Below are 24,680 nucleotides of genomic sequence, written 5' to 3'. Positions count from 1 at the left end.
TTCTTAGTGTGCCTGAACAACTCTGTTATACCTAATGATTTTGATGAGCAGTTGTGGCCTCCTGATTCCTCACTGCAACACAGTTTTATCCCAAACAATTTGGATCAGCAAGTAGGGCCTGGCTGCACCCCAATATTAGGCATAGCGATTTTTAAGGGGAAATGGGGCCTCCTGATTACTCCCTGCAACACAGCTTTTGCCGAAACGATTTAGATTAGCAAATCGGGCCTTCTGACTGCAACACAGTTTTAGCACAATCTAGTTAGAAGCTGGAAGATTGATTTCACACAGGAAACATGACAAGTTCACTTTCAGCAGGAGCAGCTAGTGTTTAGCAGGAGCGACCTCTTGGCACTGTGACACTGAGAAAATGGCACCAGCAAAACAAGATGCCTGCTTTTTATATAGACAGGGACATGTGACTTCGGAAGCCAATCACAGAAGACCTTGTGTCATGACGTTGTTGATGGTTTCTGCCAGGGATGTGGAGTCGGTAAGCCAAACCTCCGACTCCTCAATTTCCATGACTCCTACTCCACCAAAATGGGCTCCAACTCCACAGCCCTGGTTTCTGCACCCTGATTGGCTGCCGGAATGTACACACATTAAGTTATTAAAAAAAAACCTTACACTCCAGCTTCTCTGACCTAGACACACTGCCTCCCCTCATAAAACACATCCACCCCTCTCATCATGCAGCACCACTATCCTAGACAAAGTCAAAACAAAAGCATTAGTGGAAACGCGACCATTTACTGATCGGTGACCGAATGTTGCTGACTTTTAGGAAAAATTCTCTAGAAACCCAACACGAATCTGAATGTGCTACGTTCGTGCCGAATTTGAGATTGGCAAACATTTTCTGAACACGTTCGCTCATCTCTACTAATGTTGCCCTGTGTAGACATCTCTGGATGCCTCATACACCAGGAGAATGGGGTCTCTCAACTTGTTTGGCTCTAGAAAGGAGAATGTGAATTATACAGGCGATCTTCCATGTCTGTGTCTCCGTTTACTGAGTTCTGAATCATTAGGCAGTATAACTACCCAGCCTGAGTACATGTGGGGGTTGCCTGGTTGCTAGGGAATCCTCACATGTAATCAAGCTGTTTAGTAGCTGTAAATCATTTAGCTGCGGCGATGAAAACTTAATCTCCGAACACTAACAAATACTCAGAGGTCACCCGAGCGTCGAGCAACGAGTACACTCGCTCATCACTAGTTGTTATCCTTAAGCCACTTTACCATTTTGGCAGTATGCTTCTGGCCATTGTCCATTTGGAAGACCCATTTCCACCCAAGCTTTCACTTCCTGGCTGATGTCTTGAGATGTTGCTTCAGTTTTGCCACTTGTTTTCTCAAGATTCCATCTTATTTTGTGACGTGAATCAGTCTCTCCTGCTGCAAAACAACCCCAAAACATGATGCTGCCACCCCCATGTTTCACAGTTGGGATGGTGTTCTTAGCCTTCCAAGCTTCTCCCTTTTTCCTCCAAATGTAACGATGAACATTATGCCCAAAAAGTTCAAGTTTAGTTTCATCAGACCACAGTACATGTATCCAAAAATTAAGGTCTTTATTATGCTTCTTTTGGAGTAATGGCTTCTTCCTGGCAGAGTGGCCGTTCAGCCCATGTTGATACAGTACTTGTTTCACTGTGGATATTGACACAATCTTACCAGCTTCCGCCATCATCTTCACGAGGAATTTTACTTTTGTCCTTGGGTTGCTATGCGCATGTCGAACCAAAGCACGTTCATCTCTGGGACACAGAACCCATCTCCTTCCTGAGCGGTATGATGGCTGGCTATCCTAACCTTGGACAACATCTGCAAGGAGTTTGTATGTTCTCCCCATGTTTGCGTTGGTTTCCTCCGGGTCCTCCGGTTTCCTCCCACATTCCAAAGACATACTGATAGGGAATTTAGATTGTGAGCCCCATCGGGGACAGTGATGATAATGTGTGCAAAACTGTAAAGCGCTGCGGAATATGTTAGCGCTATATAAAAATAAAGATTATTATCTTGCTTGTACTTGTGTATAATTGTTTCAGGTGTGCATTAAAATACATTCACATGTATGTCTCCAATTCACTCAGATGTTGCCAGAAGTCATGTTTTCCAAACACATGACATCATCATACTGGCAGTGCAGAATTATTTAAAGGCATACTAATCTTGGTGTATGTAAACTTTTGACTTTGCAGGAAGTAATACAAATGTCTTAACACATTCTCTCATTATTCTGGCATTTAGCAAATATTAATAATTATGGTAATTCTAACTGACCTAAACAGGAAAGGTTTATTCTGATTTCATGTCAGATATTGAGAAAAACATTCATGTGTCTCTTTATATAATGTATGTAAACTTCTAGTTTCAACTGTACATGATTAATGGTTTTATTTTTTTGCGCAAGTGTCTCTTGCAGGGAACAGAGTGAAGTATAGTAAGCAGCTCGTTTGAAGGAGCAGATTCTTCTGGCCTGAAAGCAGAGGAAAACCTTAGTCAGACATGCTTTGTACACCACCTATTTACGTCTTGCAAATATAAAAAATCTTTGGGGCTTTTGATGATGGTATACCTCTGACTGCTGGTTAGAATGCAGTGTGCACACAGCCCAATCGCTGCTGCACACTAGTATACTTGAGAGCAAATCTAGAAAAAGGTTCTCCACTACTGTTATATTATTCACCTATACTCTGTTATGCATCAGCTTGCTGGGGGCTCCACGCCTGATCTCATTCAGTACTCGCTTATCTGCCTTACTGGACAGCACCCACTAAATAGTGTACTGACCTATGGATATTGTTTACATTCATCCTTCAGCGGAGGTGACAGCAGCTGATCAGTGGGGGTGTCCATGGTCAGACCCCACCCATCTGATATTGATGACCTGTCCTATGGATCCGTTATCAATGTAGAAGTATTGTAAATCAGTTTGCTAATCTCTTTGTTTTGGTTTTAATGTAATAAGCCGATACGTTTAGACTTTTTTTTTTTTTAGAAATAGTGGTACAAATCCTGGAAAACAGTAATGTAAATGTGCCATGACAGATCGATCTAAGGGTATGTGCACACATAGAATGGTCCACTGCAGATTTTTCCGCAGCGGATTTGCTAAATCAGCAGGGCAAAAACACCGTGTTTTTCCTGCGGATTCCACTGCAGTTTTACACCTGCGGTTTTCTATTATGGAGCAGGTGTAAAACCTCTGCGGATTCCGCACAAAGAATTGACATGCTGCGGCATGTAAACCGCTGCGTTTCCTTCTGCAGCATGGGCACAGCATTTTCGGTTTCCCATAGGTTTACTTTGTACTGTAAACTCATGGGAAACTGCTGCGGATCTGCAGCAAAATCCGCATCGTGTGCACAGAGCCTAACAATATCTCCTGGCTGTGTGCAGCTTTACAGCTTGGTTTTGTTTTCATTTTATTTCATTATAGATCGAAAAATGTATTCAGTTTCCTAACATTTTACCTCTACAGCTCAAGAACAGACTGATGTGTCACCATGGTAACAGACCATAAAGAAACCTGCATGGTCTAATCCTGCAGTTATATTTCTTTCATCTGTCTCTTAGGCTACTTTCACACTAGCGTTAACTGCATTCCGTCACAATGCGTCGTTTTGCCGAAAAAACGCATCCTGCAAAAGTGTTTGCAGGATGCGTTTTTTCACCATTGATTAACATGAAGCGACGCATTGTGACGGATTGCCACACATCGCACCTGTCGTGCGACGGATGCGTCGTGCAGTGGCGGACCGTCGGGAGCAAAAAACGCTACATGTAACGTTTTTTGCTCACGACGGTCCGCTTTTTCCGACCGCGCATGCGCGGCCGGAACTCCGCCCCCACCTCCCCGCACTTCCCCGCACCTCACAATGGGGCAGCGGATGCGCTGGAAAAATGCATCCGCTGCCCCCGTTGTGCGGCGGAGACAACGCTAGCGTCGGGAACGTCGGCCCGACGCACAGCGATGGGCCGAGCCCGACGCTAGTGTGAAAGTAGCCTTATGGTAGGCGAACATATGTCTGATGGATTAACACAGTGAGGCTCAAAGAAAAGGGAGCATGGCTCAGGGATCAGACTGTTTATAGTTGGTTACCATAGAGGCTCATATTTCTGTAAAGGAGCTGTGGAAACAAAACGGTATGAGGGTTTTAATCACAGCCTCTTACAAAGTTTGTCATTTTAGATGCAACTGGTTGTGACGGTGATGGACATAGCTTTTAATGTGTGCTGTTTTTACAGCAACTATTTTTTGATAAAATCTATTTTAACTTTTGGCTTTTCCATGGAAAATATCAGTTTCTTGTGATCTCTAACGAACACCCTTGTGTCAATTTACAAAATTTCACATAAAAATCATAGACCATCATAACATTTTTAGGGGATTGTAATACTTGGCAGCTAGTGGTAGTTCATTGCAGCAGCCAGATGTTTGGCATACAGGAAACCGTGTGTTAGTGCTGTATTCTAGGCCTGCCATTAATGTAGCCCCTCAGAATGACTGGCAATGAGGGGCTATAGCGATACCTGGGTGTTATGTCCTTAGTGATAGCACTTCTTGCATATCACATATATCCACATTAGAGAACCAGTCACCTGGACAAGGGTCCTTTTCTTGCTCTTATTTTATTCCTGCTTTTCCCCTGAATGTTTTTCTTTTTTTATTTTGTTATAAATCGACACCACAGCCTCAGAGATGGCTCTTTTTAACCCCCTAGTGACCACCAATATGACGTAAAACTGACCTGAGATATATGAGAATAGCATACCCAGACTCGTGAAAATGTAGCATCTGTCGGCTGTACACTACAGCTGGCGTCACAATCGGTGATGCCACCGGCCAAAGCCATTTAACCCTTTAGATGCTGTACTCAATAGTGATTATGGCATCTAAATGGTTAAGTGTGTGGGGGGGCTCTCCATTTTTAACCCCATCGGCACCCTGATGGTTGTCATGACGATTAATAGCCAAATAACAGCCTTAAAGTATGGCAGCTGTAGGGATGTATTCAGAAGTTAGCTTCATTATGTTGGTAAAAATAAAATTTTTCTTTCCTGCCATGCCACTGTGCATTAATTCCTGAAAAGCACCTGAAGGGTTAATAAACGCAGCAGTTTTTTGAGTACATTGAGGGGCGCTGTTTTTTTAAAATGCTATTACTTTGGGGAGGGGGTTCCAATATATAGGACGTCCAACGTCACTTCAGAACTGCATAGGTCCCTAAAAATAAGTTTTGTAAATTTCCTTGAACAAAATTAAAAATTACTTTTACAAGTTTAAAGACTCTAACATCCTAAGAAAACAGAACATTTTACAGATGGTGCCCATGTAAAGCAAACAGGAGGGAAATGGTAGTCACTAACTGTTTTGTGTAATATGACTGTCTGGAGTACAGGGATAATCATTCAAAGTTTGCGAATTGCAAGTTTTTGTCAAATTTCTGATATCTTTATAAATAAAATATTACTGACACATGTTAACGCGTTCCAGAGTTATTGCCACATAAAGTGCCACTGGTCACAGTTGAAAAAGTTGTGCTGGTCACTAAGGGGTTAATTGGTGTTTAACCAATTGGTGTTAAGTTCTATCGTTTTTACTAAGGGGTGTGACTGATTCTTCGGGGGCTTGTCTTTATGCTGCTTTGCAGTATTACCTTGTCAGCCACACCTCCTTGGAAAGACCAGAAAAATGAGCACTAAATAAAAAGCCCCGTGTCTTGGCAAACATAGGGCTAATTTTTAAAGGGAACCTGTCACCCCCAAAATGGAAGGTGAGCTAAGCCCACCAGCATCAGGGGCTTATCTAAAGCATTCTGGAATGCGTAGATAAGCCTCCGATGTATCCTGAAAGATAAGAAAAATAGGTTAAGGTACCTTCACACTAAACGATATCGCTAGCGATCCGTGACGTTGCAGCGTCCTGGCTAGCGATATCGTTGTGTTTGACAGGCAGCAGCGATCAGGATCCTGCTGTGACATCGTTGGTCGGAGAAGAAAGTCCAGAACTTTATTTCGTCGCTGGATCTCCTCTTCACTGGTAACCAGGGTAAACATCGGGTTACTAAGCGCAGGGCCGCGTTTAGTAACCCGATGTTTACCCTGGTTACCATTGTAAAAGTAAAAAAAAAAACCACATACTCACATTCCGGTGCCCGGCGTCCGCTTCCCTGCACTCCTCCTGCATCCTGTGTAAGTGCCGGCCGTAAAGCAGAGCGGTGACGTCACCGCTCTGCTCTGTGGGAGATGCCGGAGATGTTCGGCGCTGACACAGGATGCAGGAGGAGTGCAGGGAAGCGGACGCCGGGCACCGGAATGTGAGTATGTGGTTTTTTTTTTTACGTTTACGCTGGTAACCAGGGTAAACATCGGGTTACTAAGCGCGGCCCTGCGCTTAGTAACCCGATGTGTACCCTGGTTACCAGGGGACTTCAGCGTCGCTGGAGAGCCGTCTGTGTGACAGCTCTCCAGCGACCACACAACGACTAAACAGCGACGCTGCAGCGATCGGCATCGTTGTCTGTATCGCTGCAGCGTCGCTTAGTGTGAAGGTACCTTTAGATTATACTCACCTGGATGGGCGGTCCGATCCGATGGGCGTCGCGGTCCGGCCCCTCCCATCTTCTTACGATCACGTCCTCTTCTTGTCTTCACGCTTCTTGTTGAGGGCAGAGCAAAGTACTGCAGTGCGCTGGCTTCAGGAAAGATCAGAGAGGCCCAGCACCTGCGCACTGCAGTACTTTGCTCTGCCCTCAACAGGGCAGACAAAGTACGCCTGCGCCGGAGCCGCGGCATGAAGACCAGAAGAGGACGTCATCTGATGAAGATGGGAGGCGCCGGACCGGACCGCAACACCCATCGGACCGGACCACATCAGGGAATGCCCCTGGGTGAGTATAACCTCTTTTTCTCATCTTTCAGGTAACATCGGGGGCTTATCTACATCATTACAGAATGCTGTAGATAAGCCCCTGATGCTGGTGGGCTTAGCTCACTTTCCATTTTGGGGGTGACAGGTTCCCTTTAACATGGAAAACAAAATATTCAGGGGCGCAGGGAAATGAAGTAATAGCAAAAGCCGGCCACTTTTTACCTGGAGAGAGGTCCTCGTTAAATAATAGCCAGTATGGCCGACCTTGTTATTTTACTGCCGCACCTGAGCAGAAAACGTTGGTTTCTCTGTACAAGCTTTGGTGTGTGCTCTGTTAATGTAATATTAGCTATTACAGCCTGTATTCAGTCAGATTATTATAGTGCCACTTATTCCATGGCGCCTTACATGTGAGGAGGGGTGTACATAATGAAAACAAGTAAAATAATCATGAGCCATAGAAGTCACCAACTGGTACAGGAGGAGAGAGGACCCTATAGGTTGTGGGCTTGTCGGAAGAGGAGGGTCTTCAGGTTTCCACAGTAGGCGAGAGTCTGATATGTTGGGGTAGAGAGTTCCAGAGTAGGGGGATGAACGGGAGAAGTCTTGTATGTGATTATGGGAAGAGGAGTCACACTGCTCCTGATGTCCCCATTCATCTGACGGAGGGCAAGTGAGTCCTTTAGGCATCAGTCTACTGCACAATGATGTAAGAAAAGAAAAGTGACAGCGGTATACAGCACACAACTGTGGGATTTAATTGTTTATATATCCTCCTTGGTCAGGCCTCACCTGGAATACTGTGTCCAGTTTTGGGCACCACATTTTAAAAAAGAAATCAACAAACTCAAGCAAATTCAGAGAACAGCGACCAGAATGGTGACCGGTCTGCAATCCATGTCCTATGAGGAACGTTTACAGGATTTGGGAATGTTTAGCAAGACTGAGAGGAGACTTAATAGCTGTCTACTAATATCTCAAGGGCTGTCACATTGTAGAAGGATCATCTATATTCTCATTTTCACAAGGAAAGACTAGAAGCAATGGGATGAAACTGAATGGGAGGAGAAACAGATTACCGTATATACTCGAGTATAAGCCGACCCGAGTATAAGCCGACCCCCCTAATTTTGCCACAAAAAACTGGGAAAACTTAATGACTCGAGTATAAGCCTAGGGTGGAAAATGCAGCAGCTACCGGTAAATTTCAAAAGTAAAAATAGATACCAATAAAAGTAAAATTAATTGAGATATCAGTAGGTTAAGTGTTTTTGAATATCCATATTGAATCAGGAGCCCCATATAATGCTCTATAAAGTTTGATGGGCCCCATTAGATGCTCCATATTAAAATATGCCCCATTTAATCCTGCACAAAGGGTAATATGGGCCCCATAAGATGCTCCATAGAGATATTTGCCCTATATAGTGCTGCACAAACGTTATGGCCCCATAAGATGCTCCGTACAGTCACTGCCCCTTATAGTGCTGCACAATCGTTATGGCCCCATACAGATGATCCGTACAGTCACTGCCCCATATGCTTTTGCTGCGATAAAAAAAAAATCACATACTCGCCTCTCTTCGCTCAGGACCCCCGGCACTTTCAATATTTACCTGCTCCTCGTGCGGCTCCGTCTTCAGCACTGACGTTCAGCAGAGGGCGCGCACTGACTACGTCACCGCACCCTCTGACCTGAGCGTCACAGCCAGAGGACGCTGATGACGGAGCCGCACCGGAACGAGGAGCGGTAAATATCGCGCAGCGCTGTGCAGCGCTGTATACTCGCCTACTGCTGGCGCTGTGCAGTCCCTGCTTCTTCCAGCGCTGCATCTTCTTCCTGTATTGAGCGGTCACAGTTACCACTCATTACCGAAATGAATATGCGGCTCCACCTTTATGGGAGGTGGAGCCGCGTATTCATTACTGTAATGAGCGGGACCATGTGACCGCTCAGTACAGGAAGAAGCTGGAGCGCTGGAAGAAGCAGGGACCACGCCAGCAGTAGGTGAGTATAATTAGATAGCCCCCGCCCCCCCCCTCCCCTGCCGAGCCCCGGGTATGACTCGAGTATAAGCCGAGAGGGGGACTTTCAGCCCAAAAAAAGGGCTGAAAATCTCGGCTTATACTCGAGTATATACGGTAGATATTAGAATTGCCTCTTTTAAGAAAAAGAGGACTTAAACTGTAGCGCCACCTGTTGGAAGTAGCCTCCTTACCTTGACAAGCCAGCTGGTATGTCACTCTCCATAAGGAGAAACGTTACCCCTTAGACCCCAGTCCAGAGCCTCTCACCTAGCCAAATCAATTCTCATGCTTCGCACTGACGAGGGCCAACAGCCCGAAACACCGTGTCTGTGAATTGAGATACTGATTTGACTTTTATCCTAAGTCATATTGCACGACTCGTTAAAGGGTTGATTGTGACTTGTAGGATCGCTACTTCCAACAGGTGGCGCTATAGAGTTTAAGTCCTTTTTTTCTCAAAAGAGGCAATTTGCATATTTAATTTCCCAGAGGAGCATTGCACGGCGAATAAGCCTCCTTACCTTGACAAGCCAGCTGGTATGTCACTCTCCATAAGGAGAAACGTTACCCCTTAGACCCTAGATATTAGAAAAAACTTTTTGATAGTGAGGGTGAGCAATGAGTGGAACAGGCTGTCCCGAGAGGTGGTGAGTTCTCCTTCAATGGAAGTCTTCAAACAAGATGCCAAGAGCATATTCCAGAGCGCACAAGAGTTCAGCCAACACTCAGACTTACAATTGTGGACTTCATTGACATTCACTGTAACCTTTTTAAAGGGACCCTGTCAGCACAGAATGACTGCTCACACTAAGTACAGGCACGCGGTGCTTCACCTCAGAGCCAAATGTTTATGTGCACCTTCTCACCTGCTCGTTTTCCCTCATTCTGGCTCTCTGAAGCCAGAGCTGTCAGTCATAGAAGAGGGGAGGTGGAGACTGAGGGACAACAAGCTGGTGGGAAGGTGTATATAAATGATTGGCTCCCCCCTCCGTGAAGCTCCGAGCAGCAGGACATAGTGTGAACAGTAATCCTGTGCTGACAGTCCCTATAAGTTTTATACTGGTTAATACCTGTTTCTAAAACACTACTTAGCAGACATGGCTGGCTGTAGCTTCCTAATATGTTCACCATGTGTATGGACACTGTTGTAGCAGTAATTATACTGCACTGCAATGTGACCGACTTTCTGGATACTGCCGTGCGGTATTATATCATGTGCAGTCCTTTGTAGTGAGTAGAGTTGAGTGAATATGTTCGAAAACGATCGCCGAATCTGAATTTGCCATATTCGTACCATATTGGTACTCTTATTTGTGAGGAATTTATGTTTGGCGATCGGTTCCGAACATATTCGGTCATTTCCACTTCCATTGACGTTCCTCTGAGTTTGGCAAATATTGTAAATACAATATTCGCAGCTGATCGTTATCCGAACTGAATTTTGAAGAATTCACCCAACTCTAGTAGTGAGTACAGTGGGCAAGAGCTTGTTAATGTTATTACCATACTGGTATTACTCCATCTCTTAACCCCTTCATGACCTTGGAATTCTCCGTTTTTCCGTGTTCGTTTTTCACTCCCCTCCTTCCCAGAGCCATAACTTTTTAATTTTTTCGTCAATTTGGCCGTGTGAGGGCTTATTTTTTGCAGGACGAGTTGTACTTTTGAACGACATCATTGGTTTTACCATGTCGTATACTAGAAAACGGGAAAAAAATTCCAAGTGCGGTGAAATTGCAAAAAAGTGCAGTCCCACACTTGTTTTTTGTTTGGCTTTTTTGCTAGGTTCACTAAATGGTAAAACTGACCTGCCATTATGATTCTCCAGGTCACTTCGAGTTCATAGACACCTAACATGACTAGGTTATTTTTTTTATCTAAATGGTGAAAAAAAATTCCAAACTTTGCTTAAAAAAAAAAAAAAAAAAAACACAAAACAAAAATTGCGCCATTTTTCGATACTCATAGCGTCTCCATTTTTCATGATCTGGGGTCGGTTGAGGGCTTATTTTTTGCGTTCCGAGCTGGCGTTTTTAATGATACCATTTCGGTGCAGATACGTTCTTTTGATTGCCCGTTATTGCATTTTAATGCAATGTCGCGGCGACCAAAAAAACGTAATTCTGGCGTTTCGAATTTTTTTCTCGTTACACCGTTTAGCGATCAGGTTAATGCTTTTTTTTTATTGATAGATCGGGCGATTCTGAATGCGGCGATACCAAATATGTGTAGGTTTGATTATTTTTTTTATTGATTTATTTTGAATGGGGCGAAAGGGGGGTGATTTCAACTTTTATATTTTTTTTATTTTTTTCACATTTATTTTAATTTTTTTTTTTTTACTTTTGCCATACTTCAATAGCCTCCATGGGAGGCTAGAAGCAGGCACAGCACGGTCGGCTCTGCTACATAGCAGCGATCTGTTGTTCGCTGCTATGTAGCAGAAATGCAGGTGTGCTATGAGCGCCGACCACAGGGTGGTCCTCACAGCTGCCGGGGATCAGTAACCATAGAGGTCTCAAGGACCTCTATGGTTACTATTCAGAAGCATCGCCGACCTCCGATCATGTGACGGGGGTCGGCGATGCGCTCATTTCCGGCTGCCCGGCCGGAAGCGCCAGTTAAATGCCGCGGTCTGCGTTTGACAGCGGCATTTAACTAGTTAATAGCGGCGGGTGAATCGCGATTTCACCCGCCGCTATTGCGGGCACATGTCAGCTGTTCAAAACAGCTGACATGTCCCGGCTTTGATGCGGGTCACCGCGGAGCCCTGCATCAAAGCAGGGGATCTGACCTCGGACGTACTATCCCGTCTGAGGTTAGAAAGGGGTTAAAGGGATTGTCCAGACTTACGATATTGATCATCTATTCAAATAACAGGTTAGGTTCGGTTTGAATTTAATCAGCCGATCTTTTTATACTTTATTCATTTACCAGCAGCTTATTTTCTTGCAGAACAAAAGAGTCCGGCTTACTCCTCTCTCCCCATAGAGAATACATGATTGCTCCTCTGAGCTGAGCTTTCATGTGTATGGGAGAGCTGGGAAAGAGAGCTATCAGCTGAACAAGCCATCGATTAGCCATCCTCATGTATGGGCACCTTGTTTTTTGTATTATTTCCTTTTTACAGATAATATTATTGCTAGTAGATTTTCAGCATACTTTTTGCCTTTTTCATACAGTGTTTCTGGTGTTATTAGAAACTTTTCACAGTATTGATCTCACACTCAAACGTCTGCAGTGCAACAAAATGCCACCGAGCCTTACATAAACTACTGTGATTATTTCTGGTGGCTTTGGTTTCTGTGAATGTCAAGATGTTAATGAAACACTTCACATCCTTTTATTTTTATCCCATAGGAGGTGGGTGAGCCAACCAAAGATGAAAAGGCGATTGCTAAATACCTGCGGTTCAACTGCCCATCCAAGTCCACCAATATGATGGGGCACAGAGTTGACTACTTTGTCGGTAAGTTTTTATTGCTGTGCCTTCTCTTTATGAAGGATAATTTATTAATATATAGAATTCCCCCTAAAGCGGCTCTCTGATAAACAAAAAAATGACAAAAGCATGTTGAATAGTATATTGAATGGCTCTTTTTTTTAATCTTTCTAGCACAGTTCCTCTGATTTCAAGTATTTTAATTTCTGTAAAATAGCTAGAGCTAGATTAAGATGGTGAATATGAATAATTAACCCCTTAACTACCGCCGATACGCCTTTTAACGGAAGCAGTTAAGGGTACTTATTCCTCTACGCCGCTTCTTAACAATGGAGAACCCGTTTCGGGTCAGTTTTTACTTTTTACCGTCCCCAGTGTTGCGTTCGCCGTTATTCACGGGAGAAAAAAAGCCAGATTTCCCATTTTTCTCTCTCCCCTGATATGTTCTAGCATACCAGAGGAAACAGAAATGGGGTCCCCCGAGCCCCCCCCCCTTCCCGGTACCTCGGCTCCATCCCACGGCCCTCCACGTCATCTTCCTGGAAGAAAATGATCTACCGGCCGTCACCTGGCAATAATAGGAGATTTTTCCTATTGGTTAATTTTGATCGCTGTGATATACCCTATCACAGTGATCAAATATCACAGTGATCAAAATTAAAAAAATAGTAGCTCAAACCCCCCTTTATCACCCCCTTAGTTGGGTAAAAATAATAAATTAAAAAAAAATTATTTTATTCCATTAGGGTTGGGGTGAGAGCTAGGGTTGGGGTTAGGGTTGCGGTGTTGGGGTTACGGTTGCAGTGTTGGGGTTACGGTTTTGGTGTTGGGGTTAGGGTTTTGGTGTTGTGGTTGGGATTAGGGTCAGGTGTAGGGCTGTGTTAGGGTTGGAGTTAGAATTGGGGGGGGGTTCCACTGTTTAGGTACATCAGGGGTCTCCAAACACGACATGGCGACCGCCTTTGATTCCTACCAATTTTGCGTTCAAAATGTCAAACGGTGCTCCCTCCCTCCTGAGCCCTGCCATGCGACCAAACAGTGGCTTTTCCCCACACACAGGTATCGGCGTACTCGGGTGAAATTGCACAACAAAGTTTGTGGTCCATTTTCTCCTGATACCCTTGTGAAAATAAAAAAAAGTTTGATTCCAAAGTTAATTTTTTGTGAAAAAAGTAAAATGTCATTTTTTCCTACCACATTGCTTTAGTTCTCGTGAAGCACCTGAAGGGTTAATAAAGTTATTGAATGTAGTTTTGAGAACCTTGAGGGGTGCAGGTTTTAGAATGGTGTCACTTTGGGGTATTTTCTGCTATATTGACCCCCCAAAATCACTTCAAATATTAGGTGGTCCCTAAACAAAATGGTTTTGTAAATTCTTTTGGAACAATGAGAAATCGCTGCTGAACGTTTAACCCTTATAACTTCCTAACAAAATAAAATTATTTCCAAAATTGTTCTGATGTAAAGTAGACATGTGGGAATTATTTATTATTTTGTGCAATATGACTTTGATTTCAAAGCACAAAAATTAAATTTTGAAAATTGCAAAATTTTCAAAATGTTTGCCAAATTTCCATTTTTTTCATAAATAGACGCAAGTCACAAGAAAACAATCTCAGAATCAGTGGGATCCGTTGAAGCGTTCGAGCTATAACTTCATAAAGTGACAGTGGTCAGAATTGTAAAAATGTTATCAGTCATTAATGACAAAATTGGCTCTGTCACTAAGCGGTTAAGCATTCATCATGCATTTATGATTTTCTAATTTGTCAGCTGTGTGGTCACTTTAACCCCTTAATCCCATATGACGTATTATCCCGTCGAGGTGACCTGGGACTTAATTCCCAGTGACGGGATAGTACGTCATATGCGATAGGCCGCGCTCATGGGGGGAGCGCGGCCGATCGCGGCCGGGTGTCAGCTGACTATCGCAGCTGACATCCGGCACTATGTGCCAGGAGCGGTCACGGACCGCCCCCGGCACATTAACCCCCGGTACACTGCGCTCAAACATGATCGCAGTGTTCCGGCGGTATAGGGAAGCATCGCGCAGGGAGGGGGCTCCCTGCGTGCTTCCCTGAGACCCCCGGAGCAACACGATGTGATCGCGTTGCTCCGAGCGTCTCTTACCTCCTATCCCTGCAGCCCCGGATCCAAAATGGCCGCGGGGCTGCATCCGGGTCCTGCAGGGATTACTTCCGGGTCCAGTGCAGGCGCTGGTAAGCCTGCAGCACTGGAACTCCGATCGGTGATCTGACAGAGTGCTGTGCAAACTGTCAGATCAGCGATCTGTGATGTCCACCCCTGGGACAAAGTAAAAAAAAAAATTCCACATGTGTAAAAAAAAAAAAAAAAAAAATTATTATTCCCATAAATACATTTCTTTATCTAAATAAAAAACAAAAACAATAGTACACATATTTAGTATCGCCGCGTCCGTAACGACCCAACCTATAAAACTGTCCCACTAGTTAACCCCTTCAGTGAACACCGTAAGAAAAAAAAAAACACGAGCCAAAAAACAACGCTTTATTATCATACCGCTCAACAAAAAGTGGAATAACACGCGATCAAAAAGATGGATATAAATAACCATGGTACCACTGAAAACGTCATCTTGTCCCGCAAAAAACAAGCTGCCATACAGCATCATAAGCAAAAAAAATAAGTTATAGTCCTCAGAATAAAGCGATGCCAAAATAATTATTTTTTCTATAAAATAGCTTTTATCGTATAAAAGCGCCAAAACATAAAAAAATGATATAAATGAGATATCGCTGTAATCGTACTGACCCGACGAATAAAACTGCTTTATCAATTTTACCAAACGTGGAACGGTATAAACGCCTCCCCCAAAAGAAATTCATGAATAGCTGGTTTTTGGTCATTCTGTCTCACAAAAATCAGAATAAAAAGCGATCAAAAAATGTAATGTGCCCGAAAATGTTAACAATAAAAACTTCAACTCGTCCCGCAAAAAACAAGACTTCCCTTGACTCTGTGGACCAAATTATGGAAAAATTATAGGTCTCAAAATGTGGAGACGCAAAAACTTTTTTGCTATAAAAAGCGTCTTTTAGTGTGTGACAGCTGCCAATCATAAAAATCCGATATAAAAAAACGCTATAAAAGTAAATCAAACCCCCCTTCATCACCCCCTTAGTTAGGGAAAAATAAAATAAAAAAAATGTATTTATTTCCATTTTCCCATTAGGATTAGGGCTAGGGTTAGGGTTAGGGTTGGGGCTAAAGTTAGGGTTAGGGTTTGGATTACATTTATGGTTGGGATTAGGGTTAGGGCTGTGTCAGGGTTAGGGGTGTGGTTAGGGTTACCGTTGGGATTAGGGTTAGGGGTGTGTTTGGATTAGGGTTTCAGGTAGAATTGGGGAGTTTCCACTGTTTAGGCACATCAGGGGCTCTCCAAACGCGACATGGCGTCCGATCTCAATTCCAGCCAATTCTGCGTTGAAAAAGTAAAACAGTGCTCCTTCCCTTCCGAGCTCTCCCGTGCGCCCAAACAGGGGTTTACCCCAACATATGGGGTATCAGCGTACTCGGGACAAATTGGACAACAACTTTTGGGGTCCAAGTTCTCTTGTTATCCTTGGGAAAATAAAAATTTGGGGGCTAAAAATCATTTTTGTGGGGGAAAAAAAAGATTTTTTATTTTCACAGCTCTGCGTTGTAAACTGTAGTGAAACACTTGGGGGTTCAAAGTTCTCACAACACATCTAGATAAGTTCCTTGGGAGGTCTAGTTTCCAATATGGGGTCTCTTGTGGGGGGTTTGTCCTGTTTGGGTACATCAGGGGCTCTGCAAATGCAAGTGACGCCTGCAGACCAATCCATCTAAGTCTGCATTCCAAATGGCGCTCCTTCCCTTCCGAGCTCTGCCATGCGCCCAAACAGTAGTTCCCCCCCACATACGGGGTATCCGAGAACACAGGAGAAATTGGACAAAAACTTTTGGGGTCCAATTTCTCCTGTTACCCTTGGGAAAATACAAAACTGGGGGCTAATAAATAATTTTTGTGAAAAAAAAAAAAGAAAGAATTTTTATTTTCACGGCTCTGCGTTATAAACTGTAGTAAAACACTTGGGGGTTCAAAGCTCTCAAAACACATCTAGATAAGTTCCTTAGGGGGTCTACTTTCCAAAATGGTGTCACTTGTGGGGGGTTTTAAAGTTTAGGCAGATCAGGAGCTCTCCAAATGCGACATGGTGTCCCATCTCAATTCCAGTCAATTTTGCATTGAAAAGTCAAACGGCGCTCCTTCCCTTCCGAGCTCTGCCATGCGCCCAAACAGTCGTTTACCCCCACATATCGGGTATCAGCGTACTCAGGACAAATTGCACAACAACTTTTGGGGTCCAATTTCTTCTCTTACCCTTGGGAAAATAAAAAATTGGGGGCGAAAAGATCATTTTTAAAATATGATTTTTTATTTTTACGGCTCTGCATTATAAACTTCTGTGAAGCACTTGGTGGGTCAAAGTGCTCACCACACATCTAGATAAGTTCCTTAGGGGGTCTACTCTCCAAAATGGTGTCACTTGTGGGGGGTTTCAATGTTTACGCACATCAGGGGCTCTCCAAACGCAACATGGCGTCCCATCTCAATTCCAGTCAATTTTGCATTGAAAAGTAAAATGGCGCTCCTTTCCTTCCGAGCTCTGCCATACGCCCAAACAGTGGTTTACTCCCACATATGGGGTATCAGCGTACTCAGGACAAATTGTACAACAACTTTTGGGGTCCATTTTCTCCTGTTACCCTTGGTAAAATAAAACAAATTGGAGCTGAAATAAATTTTGTGTGAAAAAAAGTTAAATGTTCATTTTTATTTAAACATTCCAAAAATTCCTGTGAAACACCTGAAGGGTTAATAAACTTCTTGAATGTGGTTTTGAGCACCTTGAGGGGTGCAGTTTTTAGAATGGTGTCACACTTGGGTATTTTCTATCATATAGACCCCTCAAAATGACTTCAAATGAGATGTGGTCCCTAAAAAAAAATGGTGTGGTAAAAATGAGAAATTGCTGGTCAACTTTTAACCCTTATAACTCCCTAACAAAAAAAAAATTTTGGTTCCAAAATTGTGCTGATGTAAAGTAGACATGTGGGAAATGTTACTTATTAAGTATTTTGTGTGACATATCTCTGTGATTTAAGGGCATAAAAATTCAAAGTTGCGAAATTTTCAAAATTTTCGCCAAATTTCCATTTTTTTCCACAAATAAACGCAAGTTATATCAAATAAATTTTACCACTATCATGAAGTACAATATGTCACTAGAAAACAGTGTCAGAGTCGCCAAGATCTGTTGAAGCGTTCCAGAGTTATAACCTCATAAAGAGACAGTGGTCAGAATTGTAAAAATTGGCCTGGCCATTGACGTGCAAACCACCCTCGGGGCTTAAGGGGTTAAAGTACCACTTCAGCGTTTTAGTTTTTTTTTATTATTGCAGTGCTATTGTGGTGCCCCTAATTTAAGCTATCTGCACCTAGTCTCTTAACTCCCCTCCCCCCACAGTCCTCACCTTCTATCAGCATCATTCAAGTCTCTCTCCAGCAGCTTGTGACCTGCTGAATCGCTCCAGTGTTTGCTGGAGCAAGCCGGAGGTGTCATTTCAAAGTCAGCCTATGAGGGCCTCTTTCTGGCTTTCATAGGCTTAATTGAGAGCTTGTGACCGTTACCTCTGACTTCCGGTCAGTTAGAAGTTGCGTTCACAAGATAGTGGCGCTGATAAAAAGTGAAGACAACGTCGGGCAGGGACCCTACATTAGTAACACCACTGAAGCTTTAAAGGAAGGCCATCATCAGAGAATGATCTGTTGTTTAAACCGGGTTTTTGTAATGTGCATTCTAAAAAATGTTGGTAATGTTTTAAAAATTACATAGAAACCTAGACTATAACATCCTGTTGTTTCAGGAAACAACACATGTACATAGCCAGAATTGTCGGACCCTATGTATTGTATGGAAGCTTCTAATGCGCCTGTGCAAAGGTCATAGTAAAGGGAGGAGGCGCAGGGTCAGCTGTGACATCACCTATAGTTAGTGTTAAATTTTCTGTTATCAACTGTGTACAGAAGTGTTTTCTGTCAGTGTAATCCTGCCTCTGATGATCAGGAGTCTGCTGGAAACTTCCTGAAAGGGCAAGAAGTACGAGTTTCAAAATGCCCCAGTGGCCAGTGTAAAAATTGCAAGGTTACTAATGCTGATTATTTTGGCTTTTTTTATTATAAAGATTGTGTTTAAAAAAAATGCTAATTTAAAAAAAATACATGCAACACAAACACCAAATTTAACGCCTTAACAACCTCTGAAACTGCAGCCACTAAGGGTCCTTATTCTCGCATTGCTGTTTTAAAACGGCGATTGGGAATAAAGTTGTAGCGTCTTCATGAGTTGGAAAATCTCTGGGGTCTTGGCTACCGGGGGTAGCCGAGACCCTGGAGAACATGATCAGGGCCGGATTTTTCAGTCCCCCGTTCATGTGATCACTGTTGTTCAGTGAATAATGTCGATCACGGAAAAAAAGTGTGCCTGCTGTTGCAATGATTTTTCTCTCTTCTGATATACATGTCAGAAGAGAGAGAAATTGTGCCCCTTAAGCTCCCCAGATCCATCCGCTATCCCTGGGCCCTCCTGATCCGGCCCTCTGCGTTATTTTCCAGAAAAAAATATGGCAGGTGCATGCGCAGGTCGCCCTCCGAGATCTGCTGATACCTAGCAACGATAGGATCCAAAGGGACCAATAGAAAAAAAAATTCCCTATCACAGTGATCAAAAAATAGTAAATCAAATCCCCCTTTGTCACCTCCTTAGTTATATAAAAATTATAAAATAAAAATAAAATAAAATATTTATTTCCATTCTTTGCAGATGGTGTTGGGGTTGTGTTAGGGTTGGACTTAGAATTGGGGGGTTTTCAAAAGAAAAAATATGACGGCTAGTGTTGATCGCAAGTGCTTGCTACTCAAGTTTGCATCAGACGCTCGTGTATGCACAGAGTATTGAGGATCCCCACATGTGGTTTTTTTTTTGTGTGTGTCGTAACAGCCGCGATACATGCGGAGTGGGGACTCGAGCTTTTCACTCGAGCACCTGCGACACTCAGTGCATACCCGAGCACCCAATGCAAACTGGAGTAGCGAGCCCTTGCGCTCAACACTAATGACGAAGTATTCAGTGTGACAACCTAATGTTATCAAGTTCTGTGTCGTAACTGTGGGTTCAAAGTACTCACAATCCCCCTGGATAAAATCATTGAAGGGTGTGATTTCCAAAATGGCATCATTCGTGGGGGGGGGTTTCCACTGTTTAGGCACATCAGGGGCTTTCCAAACTCAACATGGCGTTCCCTATCGATTCCAGCTAATTTTACATTCAAAGAGTCAAATGGTGCTCCTGCCGTGCACCCAAACTGTAGATTTCCCCCACATATGGGGTATCTACATACTCAGGGGGAAATTGCATAATACATTTTGAGGTCCATTTTCTCCTGTTACTCTTGTGAAAATTAAAAAGCTTGGGTCTAAAGTAAATTTTTTGTGAAAAAAAATTAAATGTTAATATTTTTCTTTCACATTGCTTCAGTTCCTGTGAAGCAACTGAAGGATTAATAAACTTCTTGAATGTGGTTTTGAGTACATTGAGGGGTGCAGTTTTTAGAATGGTGTCACTTTTCGGTACTTTCTGTCATATAGGCCCCCCTCAAAGTCACTTCAAATGTGATGTGGTCCCTAAAAAAAAAAAAAAATGGTTTTGTAAATTTCGTTGTAAAAATGATAAATTGGTTTCAGGCGCTACTCACAGTACAGTGTGTGGTGGCTATAATTGCTCCATGCATACTCCATGACTAGTGATGGGCAAACCCAAACAGTAAAGTTCGGCTTCCGTACCGAACACCTATTGTTCGGGCACAGACACCGAACACTGACTTCACGAGCTTTCACTGTTCGGGTTCGGCTGACTGAACATCGGGTGTTTGTCACGCTGTCATGTGTATGGCATGTGCAGTTTCTGATCAGATCTGAAGTCATCACTGCTGGTCAGAGAGCCGCGGTTCCCACGCGGTCAAGACAGCGTGAGCCCGCAGCTGTAATCGGAGGTATAAAGTTCTCGTCTGGTCACTTATGTCTGCTGATGGGACAACTACTCCCATCAGCCGACGCCTGCTGCCACTAATAACAGTGAGAGCAGGAACGGCTGATGGGAGTATTCATCAGCTGCCTCCTGTGCTGTAAATAAACAATTAAAAGAAAAACAGCATGGGTGCCCCCATATTTTTGATAACCAGCCAGGCCAAACTCACAGCTGGGGGCTTCAGCAAGGCTGTTTATCAAGAATAGAGGGGTCCGCACGCTGTTTTTTTAAAATTATGTATTTACAGCGCAGGAGGCGGCTAATGAATACTCTCATCAGTTGTTCCTGCTTTCACTACTATTAGCGGCAGCAGGCGCCGCCTGATGGGAGCAGTAGTCCCATCAACTAACAGCAGTGACTGGAGGTGCACTTTATATCTCCGATCACAGCTGAGCGCTCACGCTTTTGACAGCGTGGGAACCGCAGCTGTCTGACCGGCGGTGATGATTTCACTGTCAATCAGAAGCAGTGTTTTCCGTGCTGTCATGCACATGATAGCGTGGCAAACACTGGATGTTCGGGCGCCCCATTCATGTGAATGGGGTCTGGGTACTGTTCTGGTACCCAAACCCGAACAGTTTGTAACTTTTTGGCCATACCCGCCGGATCCAAGCATCCAGGTGTCCGCCCATCTCTACCCCAGTAAAGCAGCCGGGCAGCATTTTAAACCCTATATCTGCAGTAAATAGCGGTTTCTGACATCACAGGTTACCTTTAAACAATAGGTAATTCTCTGATGATGGCGTCACTTTTTTTTTCGCAGACGTGTGTTAAAATCCCATTGATCTTAATGGAGATTGCAAAAATCATCAAATCCATTAAGATTAATTGATCTGATTTTCAGTAGCAGAAATGTCTTCAGCAAATTTTCCATATCTGAGTATCCCCAAATACAGAAGGACTCTGGGGTCATACAAGATTCGTCTGAACTTGTCATCCCGTATCAATAGGCCTTACAGCCTGCAAACGTGTTTTCACTTTAGTGAAAGCCATGTAGTACTACATTATCCCTGCAGCACCAAAAGGAGTTGTTAGCACAATCGCTTCAGCCTAAGGCAACACAACATCACATGTGATGCTCTGCAAACTGTGATCAGGCTGCGACTTTCATGTTTCCGTAGTCTAGAATTTTGCGATAGACACCATTTAACGCTTTTCCAATAAGGAATCATGCAACACAACTGAGATCTACATTGTATCACATAGGAAATTCTGTCTCATGAGGTTGTGAACAATTTACAATACATGAATACCTTGCACTGTAATCTGTGACATCCTGCAGTGCTTGGAAGAAATGCTAGTACTAATCAATCCATATGTCATTGTAATATATTGTTACATACTTTGCAAGGTGGAATAAATAACTGCAGAACAGGAAAAGTGTGCACAGCAGAGTTCATGGGTGTGGTACTGAATGAGTATATCATTGTTTGTTTTCTTCTTGCAGCTTCCAAAGCAGTGGACTGTCTGCTGGATTCCAAATGGGCAAAAGCAAAAAAGGGAGAAGAAGCGCTGTTTACCAACCGGGAGTCCGTGGTTGACTTTTGTAACAAGTATGTCCTACCATCAGGAATTAAGTGGTGGCGTAAAAATAAGTCTGGATATAGGTTTATTATTTGTGTAAAATACAGAAGAAGTTTTAAATTTTTACTTTACTTGTAACTCCATATTCTTCCTCCAGGAGGTTGTGTGGACAATTTTTTTGGGGACACAGGGCATGCAGCCATTGCAAAGAGAGGAGGGTTCTTTCATGGCTCCACCACAATGCATTTGCTCCATGAAGGAGCCATCATGAAGATCATGAATCAGACAAAATATATTTAACCTGTTCTTGACAGGTGTAACTGTTTGCAATTGGACGTTTGGTTAGAACCAACACTAAAGATGTTCTTACCTCACTTGTTTGTTAAATATTAAAGGAATTGTGCACTTTTTTTTTTTTTTACTTAAATGGATGTGATTGGGCCTAATATTATTTTTACATTTAGGTTTCATTGCAAATTTTGCACTACTTCCCTTCCATAAAAATGAGTTATTACGGTCTGACAGGGTGTTTGTAACTTGTATCTCTCTTAGCTGCTGATGTATAACCCCAAACCACATTAAATTGAGTGTACAGGATTACAAAATGCCAGTAAAATCCAAACACTGTAAAAATTTTCATGAAGCTCAATTGCAAAAATGATCATTATTTTTGTTACGTAACAAAATATAAAAAATTATCATATTTGATATTGCTGCATACACAACAGTCCAGTATAATATGCCAAGTTATGTAACGTGCCCCTAACATGGAAATGCTTTTGCGGCTTTTTGATCACCTTGCAAAAAAACTTGTTTGCCTTCGATTCCATTTATCTGGCTTTTTTTCCCCCTTGCAGTGTGCTACTACAGTGCTAGATGGAAACTAATGTGGGATTGTTACCTTTTATCCAGTGCATCAGTTTTTGTGTCAGACCCTTCTAGGAGCCACATTAGAAATTGCTAAATGTGGTGTTTTTGAAGCAGCTCGCCAGTTTTGTTATAAAAACGGCCAATTGACAATTTGTGCTGTTTTGACCTCAGTTGAAACACAAGAATACTCCTGATACCACTGATTAAATACAAACCTGGCCTAAGATAAAGTTGTAAATACCCCAAATTGTTACCTATAAAAACTATAGCTCATACTAAATAAAATCATAGAATGTTATAGTTGGAAGGGACCTTCAGGGTCATCGTGTCCAACCATCTGCTCAATGCATGGATTCACTAAACCATCTCAGACAATATCTGTCCAGCGTCTGTTTGAAGACTTCCATTGAAAGAGAACTCACCACCTCTCGTGGCAGCCTGTTCCACTTATTGATCACCCTCATTGTGAAAAAGTTTTTTCTATTATCTAATCTACATCTTCCTTCAGTTTCATTCCATTGCTTTTTGTGTTTCCATGTGCAAATGAGAATAATGATGATGATCCTTCTACACTGTGACATCCCTTCAGATATTTGTAGACCGCTATTAAGTCTCCTCTTAGCCTTCTTTTTTGCAAGCGAAACATTCCCTGATCCTTTAACCCCTTCACGATGGAGCCGTTTTTGCATTTCAGTTTTCCCCTCCTTCCCAGAGCCATAACTTTTTTTTTTATTTTTCCGTCAGCATGTCCATGTGAGGGCTTATTTTTTGCGGGACGAGTTGAACTTTTGAACGTCAGCATTGGTTTTACCATGTCTTGTACTAGAAAACGGGGAAAAAATTCCAAGTGTGGTGAAATTGCAAAAAAAGTGCAATGCCACACTTGTTTTTTGTTTGGCTTTTTTGCTAGGTTCACTAAATGCTAAAACTGACCTGCCATTATGATTCTCCAGGTCATTACGAGTACAAAGACACCAAACATGTCTGTTATTTTTTATCTTAAGTGGTGAAAAAAAACTACAAACTTTGCTAAAAAAAATAAAAAAAAATTGCTTAATTTTCCGATACCCGTAGCGTTTCCATTTTTCTGAATCTCGGGTCAGGTGAGGGCTTATTTTTTGCACGCCGAGTTGACGTTTTTAATACCATTCTAATGCAGATATGTTCTTTTGATCACCGTTATTGCATTTTAATGCAATGTCACAGCGACCAAAAAAACGTAATTCTGGAGTTTTTAAATTTTTTATCGCTACAGTTTATTAATCGGGCGATTCTGAACGCTGCGATACCAAATATGTGTATGTTTGATATTTTTTTTATTGTTTTATTTTGAATGGGACGAAAGAGGGTGATTTAAACTTTTTTTTATATATTTTTTTTCATATTTTTTAAAACATTTTTTTTTTTTTACTTTTGCCATGCTTCAAAAGCCTCCATGAGAGGCTAGAAGCTGGCACAATTGGATCGGCTCTGCTACATAGGAGCGAAGCTCAGATCGCTCCTATGTAGCTGAATTCCTGCATTGCTATGAGCGCCGACCACAGGGTGGCGCTCCCAGCAATCTGGCATCAACAACCATAGAGGTCTCAAGGAGACCTCTGGTTGTCATGCCGACACATCGCTGACTCCCGATCACGTGACGGGGTCAACGATGCGCTCATTTCCGGCCCGATGGCCGGAAGCGCTAGTTATATGCCGCTGTCAGCATTTGACAGCGGCATTTAACTAGTTAATAACCGCGGGTGGATCGCGATTCCACTCGCCTCTATTACACGCACAT

The 24,680-nt window shown here is 42.9% G+C and overlaps 1 protein-coding gene across 1 annotated transcript in view; it reads left to right on the top strand.

Annotated features, from left to right (window-relative positions):
- Positions 1-24,680, top strand: part of SEC62 (SEC62 preprotein translocation factor) — a 63,758-nt gene that overhangs the window by 5,567 nt on the left and 33,511 nt on the right. Inside the window, exons 2-3 of the mRNA XM_077290575.1 lie at positions 12,272-12,380; positions 21,954-22,059. Of these exons, the coding sequence (XP_077146690.1) occupies positions 12,272-12,380; positions 21,954-22,059 (215 nt within the window). The remainder of the gene's footprint in view (positions 1-12,271; positions 12,381-21,953; positions 22,060-24,680) is intronic.

Source organism: Ranitomeya variabilis, chromosome 2, assembly GCF_051348905.1.
Source record: "Ranitomeya variabilis isolate aRanVar5 chromosome 2, aRanVar5.hap1, whole genome shotgun sequence".
Lineage (NCBI taxonomy): Eukaryota > Metazoa > Chordata > Amphibia > Anura > Dendrobatidae > Ranitomeya > Ranitomeya variabilis.
Note: the sequence above shows the minus strand (reverse complement) of the source record. Positions and strands in the feature narration are given on the sequence as shown.